Source organism: Microcaecilia unicolor, chromosome 4 (genome assembly GCF_901765095.1).
Source record: "Microcaecilia unicolor chromosome 4, aMicUni1.1, whole genome shotgun sequence".
In the NCBI taxonomy this organism is placed as follows: domain Eukaryota; kingdom Metazoa; phylum Chordata; class Amphibia; order Gymnophiona; family Siphonopidae; genus Microcaecilia; species Microcaecilia unicolor.
In genome coordinates, this window is record NC_044034.1 from 341,013,386 (window position 1) to 341,029,852 (window position 16,467).

The 16,467-nt window shown below is 42.9% G+C and overlaps 1 protein-coding gene across 2 annotated transcripts in view; it reads right to left on the minus strand.

The window, feature by feature from the left end:
• The window catches only part of URB1 (URB1 ribosome biogenesis homolog), a 147,722-nt gene that overhangs the window by 59,921 nt on the left and 71,334 nt on the right, over window positions 1–16,467 (minus strand). For both annotated transcript variants that reach the window (XM_030202133.1, XM_030202131.1), the window contains exons 21-25: window positions 14,301–14,480; window positions 11,218–12,073; window positions 2,229–2,430; window positions 1,463–1,643; window positions 843–895 (exon numbers count right to left, since the gene is read on the minus strand). In XM_030202133.1, coding sequence (XP_030057993.1) covers window positions 843–895; window positions 1,463–1,643; window positions 2,229–2,430; window positions 11,218–12,073; window positions 14,301–14,480 — 1,472 coding nt within the window. The remainder of the gene's footprint in view (window positions 1–842; window positions 896–1,462; window positions 1,644–2,228; window positions 2,431–11,217; window positions 12,074–14,300; window positions 14,481–16,467) is intronic.

A 16,467-nucleotide genomic window follows, 5' to 3' on the forward strand; every position in this document is an offset into this window, starting at 1 on the left:
CTTATCCCATCCCCCTTCCGCCTCCTCTACCCCTCCTCCAATGTTCACCTACCCTTGCTTATACCCCTTCTACTCCCTTCACTCTTGCCCATTCTCTACATACTTATTTCTTTTATTATTCTGATACACTTAACTTATATTTTGTTTCTTCATCAATACTCTGTAATCCCTGTTACTGTGTAAGCCGCATTGAACCTGCTCTGACTGGGAAAGCGCGGGGTACAAATGTAATAATAAATAATAAATAAATAAATAAAATTTACCCCTAAGAGGGTAATTTTCCAAGGAGTTTCCAAGGGTTAAAGCAGAGCTTTATACACAGAAATGGCTTGTTAGAAATTGCCAGCCTGAAATGCAGGTCAACTTGTGTACGTATAGCATGTTTAGGTGCAAGTTTACTTACTGTGTGAGAAGGCATGCCTGAAGACGGGTTTGAGAAGTTTGCATTTACATGCACACCTTTGAATATCTCTGCGTGTAATTATATCCAGAAAATCTGCAGGTGTAAATGTAAGCACATAGCTTTCCTGGTGTAATTTTCAAAGAGGAAACACACATAAGCTTTCCCTTTGAAAATCATGTGCATACTTTTCACCCATATATGCAGTCACAAAATTACATCATAAAGGTTTTCAATACGAATTTTCCACATGAAGAAAAGCATTCTGTGAAATGCCCCAACTGCTGAACCTTAAAGTTCTTCCTACAATTCTCAGTACAGATGGCAGGGTTACTACCCTCCAATACTGATAATTTAAAGCAACCCGATGCCTTCATCAGTTTGGCAATACATCATCCTACATCCTCCAGTCACAGCTTCATCAGAGTAGAGGAGAACTTACTTAAGCCCTGTCTTCACGAAGCTGCTCCACTCTGCAGGGACAGGATCAAACCGCTGTATGGGGAAGAGAGAGATGCACAGACAACAGGCGCAGCATTAGAACCTTTATGTCACATGCCAAGGACTTCACTCACATGTACATATACACAAGACCACATGAGGCCACGGACTTTCCTCTGGACGTACGTATGTTAGCTTTTTTAGCTGTGCAGGAGTGAGGAATGAACATTGTTTACAATAATTGTTGATACTGAAGGAAGCAACAAAATGGCATGAAGCCTGGTATGTCAAGAAGGTTCCGAGGACACAGAAAGAACTTGTCTGAAGAGCTCCACAAACATGGCACACAAGAGTTTATGCTAAAAAAATTATGTAAGGCTTAAGTTTATGCCAGTTATGTACACATACAGTTTAGAATTATACAGTAGCTATTAAACCACAAACAAAGCTGCCATGAAAAGTCAAAACACAACTTTTAAAAATCATCAATCAGTTGGTATGGAAGAGGGGCACATACCAGGAATGAAGCGAGTATGAGAAACATGCCAGCATGAGCCACAAAGGCAGCACAAATACATTGGGCTCTCGAATTTTAGATGAAAGGGTGCATTGGTATCTTACCAGTAACTCTTCCAGCCTAGCAAGCATAGCCTTCTCGGAGGCATCTGTTTCCTCTTGTTCATTGCTGCTGAATGTAGCTATTAACCATGTTAGACATGCTGACAATAAGGATTTTTTCCAGGTGTAGGTTTCCTTGGCAAGGGGCTCCATTACTCTCCTTATGGAGTCTGCCACAAGCCATCTGTACAATACATGAATGTTAAAGTGTTATTATTCTCTAGATGTTACCAGGCTAGTGAATGCATTGTCTGATCACCTGCAGTCTATTGCAGCCCACAAAGGAAAAAAGTAGGCCTGGAAAAATGTCAAGAAATTAGAGGGCATGGTCCAGAAATTATGTAAGCTGAGGTCATAGCTAGGTTAAGGAAGCCTAGAGGGAAGCAGCGACACCTTATGGCATGTGCCTCCACTTGCTACAGTCAGGTAAACCAAACTCCACTTGGAACCCTGCAAAGTTTGTACTTTAAGGAACCGGACCAGGGACAAGTAAAGTATATTGTTGTACTGGCAGGCAATAAGGTACACGAGGACATTTTTACATTTATGGACTACTTTTATGCTGCCTTTTTCCTCCTATCTGTGAATGGAACAGGACCTATGAACTAACAGCTTTAATAAATGCTCTTTTCCTGTACCTGCAACTGCTGTGTGTCTTACCTGGGCACCGGGGCCGACCTTGTTGACATTACCACACTACCTTATTATCAAATTACCTTCAAAATCTCAAATCAAAGACGCTTAAGACTTGAGGTGAGAACATAGTTACCTTTCTTGGCTTCCCATCTTTGACAGGACTCTAAGGAGCTGGTTACTGAGCTTTATCACTTCCCCAGTGTCTGAAAATGGAAGAAGCTTGGAAAGAACATCCATTTGAAGAGCAAGCCCCGAAGAATCCTCATCTGCCAATGCTGTGTTCACAAGTTTCTTCCACAGGGCCGTTCGCAAAGTCATAGTCACTGCAGTGGATACTGCAGAGAAACAGAAGTCAGTGGCTGCAGCTTAGTTTAAAAAAAGCAGTTAGAATGTATTTGGTCATGAAAGGTAGACGCAACATGCAATACTCTCAGGAAAGGATGAGGGGAAGGAAGCTCTGAATCTTTTTATGCATATTCTAAGCAGTGCTTATCGATCTTTCTGTGGTTGAAACCACATTCATGTGGCCAAAGAAAGGTCATGCCCCCCCCCCCGGGGGCACAGGCCAGTAATGTCTTGTGGAGGTCCCACCCAGATCATGACCCCTAAATGTGGAGTCTCTAGCTACACTTTCAGGAAGCTCTGTTCTACGGTGTGCCTAGGACACAGCAAACTCCCACAAAACTGTTGATAATATAGGAGGCACTGGTATAAATATACTGGCATCAGGGAAAGGTATTAAATAAAAGTTCCCCCCTTTCCTGATTTCCCATATCCTGCTTATATCTCACACTGAATGATTTCTGATTTTAAACAAAACATATTATTAAACAAAGGGAACCCGAGTAAACACATGGCATAGTTGTTTTTGTTTTGTTTTAATTATTATTAATTAAATATATTAATTATTATTTGTTTTAATTATTACTTCATTTAAGGAACAAAATTATTCAACACCCATATCCATAATCCCAAAATTATTCAACACCCATACCCATATCCCATTTTGGGATCTTGCCAGGTATTTGTGACCTGGATTGGCCACTGTTGGAAACAGGATGCTGGGCTTGATGGACCTTTGGTCTTTAGTACATAAGTACATAAGTAGTGCCATACTGGGAAAGACCAAAGGTCCATCTAGCCCAGCATCCTGTCACCGACAGTGGCCAATCCAGGTCAAGGGCACCTGGCACGCTCCCCAAACGTAAAAACATTCCAGACAAGTTATACCTAAAAATGCGGAATTTTTCCAAGTCCATTTAATAGCGGTCTATGGACTTGTCCTTTAGGAATCTATCTAACCCCTTTTTAAACTCCGTCAAGCTAACCGCCCGTACCACGTTCTCCGGCAACGAATTCCAGAGTCTAATTACACGTTGGGTGAAGAAAAATTTTCTCCGATTCGTTTTAAATTTACCACACTGTAGCTTCAACTCATGCCCTCTAGTCCTATTATTTTTGGATAGCGTGAACAGTCGCTTCACATCCACCCGATCCATTCCACTCATTATTTTATACACTTCTATCATATCTCCCCTCAGCCGTCTCTTCTCCAAGCTGAAAAGCCCTAGCCTTCTCAGCCTCTCTTCATAGGAAAGTCGTCCCATCCCCATTATCATTTTCGTCGCCCTTCGCTGTACCTTTTCCAATTCTACTATATCTTTTTTGAGATACGGAGACCAGTACTGAACACAATACTCCAGGTGCGGTCGCACCATGGAGCGATACAACGGCATTATAACATCCGCACACCTGGACTCCATACCCTTCCTAATAACACCCAACATTCTATTCGCTTTCCTAGCCGCAGCAGCACACTGAGCAGAAGGTTTCAGCGTATCATCGACGACGACACTTATGTACACTTATGTACACTTATGTACTTATGTACTTATCACTCATCTGAAAAAGTAACTGTCCCAGGGTCCTGCCACAGCATCTTTATCGAGATCACATCAGCACTTTGACTAGGCCGATCCAAAACTTTAATTTTGTTTCTCCTCAGCCATTCAGATGCAGACTTGCTCTCGTGTTTTGGATCACTGGTCTTGCTGCAGTATCAGCTCACGGACAGATGACCGGACATTTTCCTTAAGAAGTTTTCTGGTACGGTGAAGAATTCATGGCAAATTTTCCAGGTCCTGGGGCAGCAAAGCATCCCCACACTATCACACTACTACCACCATGTTTGACTGTTGGTATGATGTTTTTACTGTGACATGCTGTTTTTGCTTTACTACAAACATAATGGGACGGTATCCGGTGAGTTCCCATCTGGACAGTTCCCACCCACCAATTCCCCACCCGAACAGTTATCATCTAGGGCGATTCCCCCCTGGACAATTCCCACTTGAGGAGGACAATTCCTTACACTGCCACACGAACCCTTAGATCCCTAACAGGTAATAGGTTAGTGATTCCTCCTCTCGCTAGGGTCAGATGGGAATCTACGTGGAGATCGGCTTTTTTCTACTTGTCCCCTTCTCTTTGGAACGGCCTTCCAAAAGAGATCAGACTTGAGAAATCCTACTTTCATTTTCGGAAACTTTTGAAAACCTTTTACTTTATCAATTATGTAGAACAGAATTTAGAATAATGGAAGCAAGGTTATAAAAGGGTATCTTCAATGTATTTAAATCATAATTTGTACTGCTTATGTTTGTGTAGTTTATACTATGTACTCAATTCTGTATTTGCGGTGCTTTCCTGTATACTAAATCATGATTTATACTGTTTTTATCCTATGTAGCTAATTTTTGGTTTTGCTGTGCTTTCCTGTAATGATTGGAGTTCCATTGTTTGTCCAAATTGTACATATAATGTTGTATTGTTCTTTTTCTATTTTATGAATTGTAAACCGTTCTGTCTTGCAGTTGCAATAAGATACGGTATATAAATTGACGTAAATAAAAAATAAAAATAAAACCAGGACCCCTCCCCCAGATAGTTCCTACCCACCGGTGACCTCTCGTTTTTTGTTTTGATTTTTCACCGTTGAATTTTCCCCCAGTGTTGAATTTTTCCTTCAGTGAAGTCCCGGTGTTGAGGACGCTCTGATGCTCTGGCGGTGCATCTTGATGGTGCGTCCCGTGTGTCTTCACGGTGCGTGCTGGATGTCTCGCTCTCTCTCCCTCCTTCTTGCGCGCTTCTCCTCGCTGTCTCCCCGTCGCCACGAGCAAGCTGAGCAAAGCGAGTAAGCAGTGGCTCCAGCAGTTCCTGCAGGTCTTCTGGTGCTGGCGAATGGTTTACCTTCCCTTGTGTCTCGCTCTCTCCCTCCCTCTTGCGCACCCTTCCTCACTATCTCCCCACCACCACGAGCAAGCTGAGCAAAGACAGTAAACAGCCGCAGCTCCTGCAGCTCTTCCCTTTCCTGGCTCAGTAGCTGCCCTGTGACTCCCCTCCTGCTGCCACACATTCAAGGAAGTTTATTCAATTTTGAGAGGCTGGTTGTTATAGGGACACCTTGTACATGTTGTAGGCAAAATTCAGAGTTTCTATCTACCTATTTATTTAATTACTTATTTAGGAGCATTTAAAATCTTTTTTTCTTTCTTTTTTTTTTACTGTAAGCAGGGTGAAGTTAGGGGTGTGGGGGGGGGGGCATTGCCCCCCCAATTGAACTGCATGTCTGGAAGAGGAAAGGGATGTGTAACGGGGGTTGGGTAGATATTTGTCCTAGTGTGTTTTGTGGGGGGGGGGGGGGGGGGGGGGGGGGGGTTAAGTTATGGATGGGAATTGTCCTCCCTGGTTTGGTGGGAATTGGCCCCAGTGGGAATGGTGGGTGGGAACTGACCTAGAACCAATGGGACCTATGTGTGTTTTTGCGAATGTGTGACAAGCATTGATGTTAGCAGTGTTTTCTGCCTTGCTACTCTCTCATGAACCCAGGGCTGGTGTTAAGATATTTAGGGGTCCAGGGAAGAAACCTGGTAAGGGCCTCAAAAGCTGGTCTTCAGCCTATGCCTCCTTCAGCTTGAGGTAGGCCTGGGGCGCCTTACAGTATGGGGGCCCAGGGCAATTGCCCTGTTTGCCACCCCACAAGGCTGGCTCTACATGAACCCCATTTTTGCCCTCTTTCGTATTGTGGAGTCATGAACACCGACTTTAGCTGAGGCTAGAGAAGCCTACAGTTCTTTGGATATTGTTTTGGGATATTTTGTGACTTCCCGGATGAGTTGTTGCTGCACCCTTGGAGTAATTTTAGCAGGCCAGTCACTCCTGGGAAGATTCACCACTGTTCCAAGCCTTCTCCACGTGGAGATAATGGTTGTCACTGTGGTTAAAAGGATTCCCAGAACTTTTCAAATGGCTTTGTAACCCTTTCTGGACTTATATATTTCAACAACTTTTTTTTTTCTCATCTCTTCTGTAATTTCTTTTGATCTTAGCATAGTGTTCTTATAGAAACTTTGTGGTGACTACTTTACTCCCATGGTAAGGTTCAGTATATAGTATATTGTGCGGTTTAGAGTCAACAGGGCTGGCTGAAATCAAACTTGGCTGTGTTCAATCAGATTAATTTAGTTATCAATTAAATCTGGTCAATTGGTTGATTAACTAAGGGGGCAGTTATTTTTTCACAGGGTGTGTTGGATAACTTTGTTCCTTAAATAAATAAAGTAATAATTTTAAGAATGTGCTACGTGTTCAATCAGGTTCCTGTTGTCTAATATTGCATTTTTTTAAAGATCAACAATCATTCAGTGTGACATAATATGCGATAATAGGGGAAATCGGGATGGGGGGGGGGGGGGGGGGACTTTTCCATGCCACTAAATAGGAAAATTCTATAAGGAGGCATGTATTTGATACAGTAAAGTACATGCCCACTTTAGGTTATTTTAATCATTTACATGTGGATGTGGCAACGAGCACACATAAATGACCCTTACAGAACACCGACTAGTTGAAAAGTACACACCATGACAAGATGGTACATACTTTGCCAGTGGGCAAGCGCAGGGAGGAATATGGGCAGAGCACACAAATGTGTATGTACTTCATAAAATACTACAATTTACGTGAACAAATGACAAATATTGGCATGGACATTTACACTAGTGTACAACAGATGTAAATATCCATACTTGAAACTTATGCTAGTACCATCAAGAAAATTGGGTGCCTTCTTACCCACTTATCTTAGATGCCTGTTATAAAATTACCCTCAAAATGCTGTACAAAATAGCAGTATGAATCAGCAGTGGGTAAACTAGGAATGCTTGGGATTATATTAATTCAAAAACAACACAGCTGATAAAATTTACAATCAAAAGAGAACAGTCAATTAAACAAATCAGTGGATCATCTGGTTTTGAATATAAAAGTCTTTTCTTATTGTCTCAGCAGACCAACCCAGACAAATGGCAGCCCCTATGCAGAACTTTTCTTTTCATCTTCTATTTTATTTCATAGGATTTTTCCACTCCTTCTTCATTCCCATTCATCAGGACTGATCTGGTTGACTCAAGGAAAGAAAATTAGCAGGTAAGACCAAACTTTTGCATAGGTAGCCCCAGGGGCATAGCCAGACAGTCAATTTTGGGTGGGCCTGAACCCAAAATGGATGGGCACAGAATTCAGCCCCCCTTCCGCTCTGTTCTCTGCATTCTGCCTCTCCCCCTACCTTCAAACACAAAATATTAAATACCTTAGCTGGTGGGGATCCCCAAACTGCACAACTGAAGATTTTTTTCCTCCTCGGGCAGCCAGTGCTCTTCCAAACAGCAGATGGCAGGCACTTGACTTGAGCTGACGCCGCTGCCAGCAGTCCGTATATGCTCAGTGCTTCCGCACGGGTGAAATGTGGAGAGGGGGCGGCGTGCGGTGCCAGCTGCCATTTGGAAGAGCATTAGCTGCCTGAGCAGGAGGAAACCTTTAGCTGGTGGGGTTTGGGGATTTCCACAGCAAGACTGCCACAATTTTGGGTGGGCCTGAGTCCAAATTGGGTGGGCCACAGCCCACCCAGGCCCACCTGTAGCTACGCCACTGGGTAGCCCAACCATCAGGGGACCATACGTAACAAAACTGAACTGTGCCCATAAATAATGAAAACAAATAGACCTACCTACAAGTCCTATGTTCAAACTGGATGATTCACTGACTGCACGCTCTTTACTGTAAATGTAATCGAGTGTGTTCTTTTTAAAACTGGTGACTAATGAGTGAATGTAATCCTGAGCACTTCTAGTCCTCCCTCTGTTGATTCATACTTCTATTGTTATGCAGAAGACTTCGCCTATATTATTGTTTTTGTACAAAATAGCAGGTAAGGGTACAGCCAGAATATTATCCATGGAAAGGGCTCACTCTTTGTCTGCAGTCACGGTCTGTATATCTTCTGTTCAATGAGTGGTATTCTCAAACTATAGGTGATAATGCAGTCAACACCACACTCCATTAATTACAAAGATTACTGTGTCACTTTTTAAAATTATCCGAATGAATGTCCTTTGGGAGCAGCCATATTGGGAACAGAGTCACAAAACCCAATGTGTATATGATCAGACTGGTCTATACTGCCTCTGATGACATAAATGATATGATATATACACTGCATCCACCAATCAGATTCTATTTCATTTCAGGACACGTGTGGCACCTGTTGTGGACATAGCTATCCCAAGGGACTATGGAGCGTTGCACAGGAGTTGTTTACAAAATAACGGTCACCTTTTAATTGCTAGACAATGAAGGCTACTATTTACAGTGTAAGCTTTTCTTTTAGCATTACCAGAATATGTATGAATGTGATAAAACCTAGACAGGCTCCGCTTCTGTTAAGCCAAGGTTTCTATAATAAAAGGGAGCTCATGCCAGGACATGGGAGCCCCATACATCTGTATACTGGAAAAGAACTGAAAAAATACTCCCACTACTGGCTTTTACAAAGAGGACACAGAATAAAACTAACCCCCCCGCCCCCCCGAAAAAAAAAAGTGGAGGAGTGGCCTAGTGGTTAGGGTGGTGGACTTTGGTCCTGGGGAACTGAGTTCGATTCCACTTCAGGCACAGGCAGCTCCTTGTGACTCTGGGCAAGTCACTTAACCCTCCATTGCCCCATGTAAGCCGCATTGAGCCTGCCATGAGTGGGAAAGCGCGGGGTACAAATGTAACAAAACAAAACAAAAACAAAAAAAAATCAATTTTCCTCTTTTCTTTATAGTGCTCAAATAACATTTCATCTTCATGAATAAAGAAATATCCCATCAGTTTTCAGCCACTGTGGTACTTTAAGCGCTAGCACTAGTAGAGTCGAGGAGTAGCCTAGTGTTTTGAGCACTGAGCTGACAACCGGTGGAGCCTGGTTCAAATCTCACTACTGCTCCTTGTGATCTTGGCCAAGATACTTAACCCTCCATTACCTCAGGTACAAAAATCAGATTGTAAGCCCACTGGGGACAGGAAATACACAGTATCTGAATTAACTCACCCTGAGCTTCTACTGAAACAGTATGAGCTAAATCCAAATAAGTAAAGTAAAACAAAATAAAATAGTGCTTAAATTAATATGTATACCAGGCTTCGCTGATCATCCCTCACACACCATCTTGGGCTCTCCGGTCTTTAACCAACAATAGGCTAGTTTTACTAGCTGATAGGAGACAGAGAATGATATAGTAAAAAGTAGAGAGACTGAAGGACTCACCACCTTCCACCTGCTGGAGACTGAGAATGCTGGATCTTTCTCTAGTTGACAAGGGCTCTTATTGGCTCTCTCTCTCTAGAGTTAGAATTCTCAGTCTGCACCTGCTGGAAGGCGTGCACAACCCATTCAGTCAAATTCTGGGCTGGTCCAGAGGGATGCTAAGAAATAGGCTAGTTTTACCACATCCCTCCAAAGCAAGATGGGAGTTAACCCAATCCACTGCTTTCTACTTTCTCTCACCAGCTCTGTGGAATTGTCTTCCACAATATCTTCGGCTACAGAGGTCATACCCTCTGTTTCATGAATCTCTGAAAACGTACCTTTTTCAGCTAGCATTTAATACTAAGGCCCATGGACAATGAAGAGAGATGAGTGTGTCTATTTTCTTTGAGTGTCTGCTAGTTTGGCTGGTCTTTCTTATTAATTTATGGAGTTCCTTTCCTCCTTTTAAAATTATTTTAATTGCTTTATTATTTCAAATTGTAAACTACTTCAATTTGACTTCAATTAGAAGCAGTACAGCAAACCAATAAACAACAGGAGCCCTTTTACTAAAGTTTAGCTCGCACTAACAGAATTAGCGTGCACTAAATGCTGCACATCCTATTTTATACGTACAGGCCACGTGGCACTTAGCGCATGCAAATTCCATTAGCACGCACAAAGCTTTAAAGTTTAACAGTTTTTTTATTTAAGATCGAAAAAAAACATACATCAAACAACTAAACAGCAAGCCATTACATAATAATAAGTAGAGAAAAAGAGAATAGTAAGTAACACTCCTTCCATGATATAACAAAAAAAAAAAAAAAAGGAAACTTATGATCCTGATTTTATGAGACACATCCCTTCCCCCTTTACCACCCCACCTGAACCCATTTCCTTTTAAACTACAACTGAGGTGGCCCATTGTCTGGACTCTTATAACCCCAGGCCATCTTTGAAATAATTATGTCCTAGTGTGCGCAAAACTTTAATAAAAGGGCCCCATGGGCAACAGTGGTAAATATACACAGTGTGGTAATCGTACCAGCACTATCCATTTAGTTTAGGCCTATTGAACACAACTACTAAAGGCTACTTTTTAGTGCCACCTCGATCCTACTCCTAACCCAGCCGCTTAGCAATTTAAATGGCCCGTTTTGCATTCATTGCTGGTTGGTGAATGCATATCTTACTTTGAATATTCATTCTCAAACCCTGCTACTTACTTGGGCTGCAACATCTGACATTTGTCTTCTCGTTTTCCACGTGTGCAATCCTCGGACCTCAGCAAGTGGATCAGTAATATCTGCTATGTAAATCTCTCATACCCTACATTAAACCTCTTTGGAAGAGCCCCAATAACCAAACCATTCCACACACTGAACAGTAATTGTGTTTACTGGAAGCCCACAGTACAGTGGCTAGAATAGTTAAGCTCATCTGGCTGTCTAGCCTCCACCACCCCTACACTGCCCTACTGTCTGTTTACCTTTTGATGGCCGTGTAAAATCCTCTTGCTCCCTGCATTGTAAGTATGTACTGATGAGAGGAAGGTAGGTGTCCATGTGTTTCTCCAGCAGCTTTCTCATTCCGTCACTCAAACACCATAGCTCAAACTGCAGCAGCTGAGTTCTACTGTGCTGAATCAGCAAAGCCCCAATGGAAAGACTTGTTTCTGTCTTGTGACTGAGGCAATGAGTGAGTATGTCCAGGCCCAGCACCTGCACATACATAGGTTCCTTCTGTATCATGTACCAGAGGGCCTCTTCCAACTCCTGACTACTGGATGAGCAGAGCAGGGTCCCCAGGCCTCGAATGTGTTCTATGCTGAAGCACAGATCTTCTCTCTGTGCTGACCTTCTGTGGCTTTCACTGAGTATGTGAACCAAAGCTTTTCCATAGGGGCTCAGGTGCGTTCCCCTCGTAGAATCCTTTTTGGGTTTTTCAGTAGTCAGACTTTCTTCAGGAAGTCCTAACAAAGCCAAGGTGACTTCTTTCAATTGAGACGTGTCCAGGTGCTGGTGTAAACCCAGCAAAGCCTCCATTGCCTGAGACGTTTTGTTGAACGTCTTTTCCCCGTCACGTTTCCCGGACTGCAGTTCTTTCAAGACACTCTCAGCTACAGCCTCACAATACTTTGTTATTAGGTCCAGACGATTCATGCGCTGCAGCGATGGAGCAGCTGACTGCAGCAGGCCTAGGATCCCACAATTTAAGTGTGACGATAACAGCTTCACACCGACAGGGTTTAAGGTGTGTGGAGGAAGAGATTGACGCTCTACAGCCAGAAACCAGCTCTCCAAAACAGGGTGTTTAAGGACAACACTGAGCATGTCCTCCAGCACCTGCAGATGAGATACCATACATATACAGCATAGGAAAAGTGTAACGCAAAATGAATAAAAGCATTCCAATCAAGAGAAGTGAACATTAAGAAAAGGGCAAAATTTGTTTTCTAAGCTAACATTTATACAAGCACAGGGCACTGGTTCCCATTTCATAGGACTAGAAAACTGGAAGAGGTACAACTGTCATCTCCATACATCACCTCTATCTATGCTTATTATAATTCTGCTACTGTGAAGAATCTTTTCTGTGAATGAGTGGCTCCCTCCCAAATTGCAGAACACAAACTGGTGTCCTTCTCTGTCAGTTTTGCATTCTTATCATGAGGTAGTCGTGTTTGCAAATCGTAAAAGATGGAGGACGAATTGCAATTTTCAATATTTTGTGTGCATTTACTTGCATAAAAGCATAGTTTAAAAACTGACCCCAATGAAAGCCCACATCACACCAAAAAGTAAACGTGGCTTTTCTTTTAAACCCCTATGAGTATTTTACCCCATACATACATCAAAAAGAGCACGAAGATACCGTGCTGCTCTCGCTAAGAGTATCATCATTGATCACAGCAAACGATAAACTATCCCACCATGCAATTAGAGGCCTAGGTATGGGGTGAGCGATTTCATTATAGGGCTGAGTCAGAGAACGTGCTAGAAGGCCCTGCGTGGGGTGAAAGGTTTTGTTATACAGGTTAGTCACAGGATGCATTAGAAAACAATGTTTGAGATAGGATGTCTCATCGTGGCAGCAAGTGACAGAATGTACCAGAAGGTAGCATATGGGGATGGGAGGTCTGTGTGTGGCCAGTTTCAGTTATTTCCCATAAACAACAATAGGTTAATCCTGGATGAGGAACTGCCTTCTTTTGATGCTCTGATCACTCTACTTTTTTTTATTCTCTTTTTATCTGAATTTCTTTCCTGGCTATATCAGCTATAAGCAGTAGTGATTTTCTTAAAGCACTGGGATTTGAAGCCCTCGCTCACCCCCACCTCCTCCCAACCTTGATTCTCCTTTCCACTCACACCTACCCAAAGTGGTGGCCTCCTTGTACCCTTTGGTGGCTAATGGGATGAGCTCCTCCAGCGACCCTGTAGAGCCCTCCTCTGGAGGTGTATACTCAGAGGTTGGGTGGGAGGGGGGCCTTGGAAGAAGGGTAAAGGGGTGGGCAGATGGGAACTGACCTGCTTTATGGTTCAGGACAGCAGTAAAACAGATGGAGAAGAGAGGAATGGGCTGTGATTCTTCAGTCTGTTCGAAATATTTGCAGGCATGTTATGGAGTATGAAGTAAAACTGGACCTTTAATCCATTTTCTTACGTTTGGCATTTATAGTAACTGTGCCTCTGATGCAGAGCTGCCACTTGAAACATGATTGTGTCAAGTAGCTGCCCAGGCTGTGTGATGTGAAGAAGAGAAACACTACCTGGCCAATATATGTTACAGGTTGGAGAAATGTGTGGCCTACTGAAGATTGCATCAAGTAAATTAACATAAGTGCTTGATTTGTTAACTTTGTTTTTTTTATTATGCTACTTATGGACCTTATATGGGCAATTATAAGTATTTTTTGATAGTAAAACAATGAATTTTTAATGCCAAACTATACAGAAAAAATTGGACTAATGATTAGACTGAAGAAGTAATAGCACCAAGGCAAGTTTTTGCTTAATTTATGATAGCCCTTAAAAATGTTTTTCTAGTTTGATTTAGAGAGTTTGAGTGGGGTTCTTTGATTAATGGCATTTATAAAACAAGCACAAAATATGCACCTATGTGCCTTCATAGCCTAGGCACTGTGTTATAAAATTAACCTTTAAATGTTTCATTTGGACTTTAAAACTAGTTAGCCAGATTGCAATTGCACACAACATCTTCTACAACACGTCACATCTTCCTGTAACCTGCTCAGACGTTTGTCAGGATTAAAAATATATCCTTGTTTTGTTCACGTGTTGCTGCAGCAGCAAGGCTACTGACATTCACAGGCTCCATCAGCCAAACACCACAGCGACAGTGTGACATGGTGACAACCTGAGCAAACTTCCAGGGGTGTCCCTCTCACCCTACTCAGCAAACTCCCAAGGGCGATCTCCCACTGGCCCTTTCAGCAGTTTGGCATGTCCTATGTACGGTCAGGTAGAATGCAAATCAAATGAATAAAGTCTGAGGACCATCTTTGTAAAGGAAATATATCACAAGCTATGAAAGCTTTAGAACTTCTACCTTGTCTCTGGCAGCTTCATCTGTTGATGTGGACTCTGGGTCTATGAAAAGATCAGATTTGACAGGATCCTCTGGGGGTGTCTGAGGTGAATCCGATTTTGCTTCTTCACATCTGCAGAGTAGGCAGCTGAGAAGGCTCAGGAAGAGATCCACGACAGCAGCACCCAGGTCTTTTTTCACCTGCAAGGACATAGGAATATCTTATTCTGTCATGTTTTGACCAGAAGTCTCCTGCTTAAGTGGGTGGGGGGAAAAGGGGCACAGGACAGCCTGACAGCACATTAAGCAGTACAATATGGAGGGCAATTCTATAAAAGGTTTTTCAGCATGTGGTCTATAAACACAGAAAAGGCTCTTTATAAAATTGTGTAGCCATTTATGTGCATATAGGTAAGCAGGCCAACAAGATGGCAAGTAAAGGAGGCGCCTTTTCTGTCTTGTAACGGGCGGCGGGGGGAGCTGTGGTACGTCCAGGGGGCCTTAAGAGTCCACGCCCTTTGGTATTAGTTGACTTTGCACTATTATCTGGGGGGGGAGGGGAGATCTGGAAAGTGCACATATGGTTCTGTTCGTATTTGATGAATTCTTGTATTGTTTTCCCCTTTGGGTTAAGTTCTGGTTGAAAACGCAATAAAAAACGTTTTAAGTTAAAGGAGATTCCTTTTTTCAGAAGCTAATAAAACATGTGTAAACGGAGGTATTTGAGACCTTTATGGGTGTATGTGATACATATGTGCAAACATAGGCTCCTTTGCGCCCTGGGCATGATTTTATAAATACGTGCCCAGAATCAACGGCACGCACTTTGCTGGTAGGCAGCGTGCACGATTATGCACGTCAGTTATACAATCTTAACAGTTATACAATTTGAACCTCCACTATCCAAGCTGCATTGGATTCAGATACAAATCAAACCCACGCATCCAATTTCTCCTACTTAGGTACACAAATGTGGAATGCACTACCAAAGTGTGTGAAAACGATCCATGACCATCTAAACTTCAGGTGATCATTAAAGACCTATCTGTTTTGCAAGGTCTACCCTACTGACCCAACTTAAATGCCTCAACTCTGCAATGCATCAAAACCTTACATCGTATTGGACATTATATATTCCTTATTTCCTTGACCCTTATTGTACTGGCATACCTTTACCTTACCCTAACCTTATTTTGTACTGTATTTAACATCTACCAGACCTGGCGATCACCTTTACGGTATTATGTAAGCCACATTGAGCCTGCTAATGGGTGGGAAAATGTGGGATACAAATGGTAAAAGTAAATAAATAAATACAATTTACACACATTCTTTAGAAATCTAGGTGCAGGCGTTTTCAGCAGTTCTAGGGTTGGTGCAAAGGTCTGCATCTGCAAAGTAGGTGCAGATTATGGTACATATACTAGTATTTTATCAAGAAAAGTAGACATCTACTTTTCTTTATAAAAGAATAGGCACCGCCTTATAAAATTACCCTCACCATGTATAGGAGCACCAGGAGCAGAGTTGCAATAAACACATGGATGCACAGAGAAAAGAACAGCCAGTAGGGAAAAGGAAGCAATGATGCTCCTGTATAAGACTCAGGTGAGACCTCGTTTAGAATATTGTGTACAATTCTGGAGATTGCACCTTATACTGAGTCAGTAGGCTGCAAGTAGGATTGTGAGCAAGGACCTTACAACTCTCTACCTCCCCATGCCCCCCCCCCCCCCCACAAATTTCCAGGGATCTTGCAGATATCTGATATCTCCTAGATAATAACCAGGCCTTAGAATCACCAGGGGTAATATTCAGCCGGCAGCGGTCAGAGATTTTTTAGATGCTGGTCTTGGCCAGCTAAATTAGCTCCGGTTATTCAGTGCCGGGACGGTCTGTGCCAGAGCCGGTGGTGGGAGGCGGGACTGGTGGTTGGGAGGCGGGGATAGTGCTGGGCAGACTTATACGGTCTGTGCCAGAGCTGGTGGTGGGAGGTGGGACTGGTGGTTGGGAGGCGGGGATAGTGCTGGGCAGACTTATACGGTTTGTGCCAGAGCTCGTGGTGGGAGGTGGGACTGGTGGTTGGGAGGCGGGGATAGTGCTGGGCAGACTTATACGGTCTGTGCCCTGAAGAGCACAGGTACAAATCAAAGTAGGGTATACACAAAAAGTAGCACATGTGGGTTGT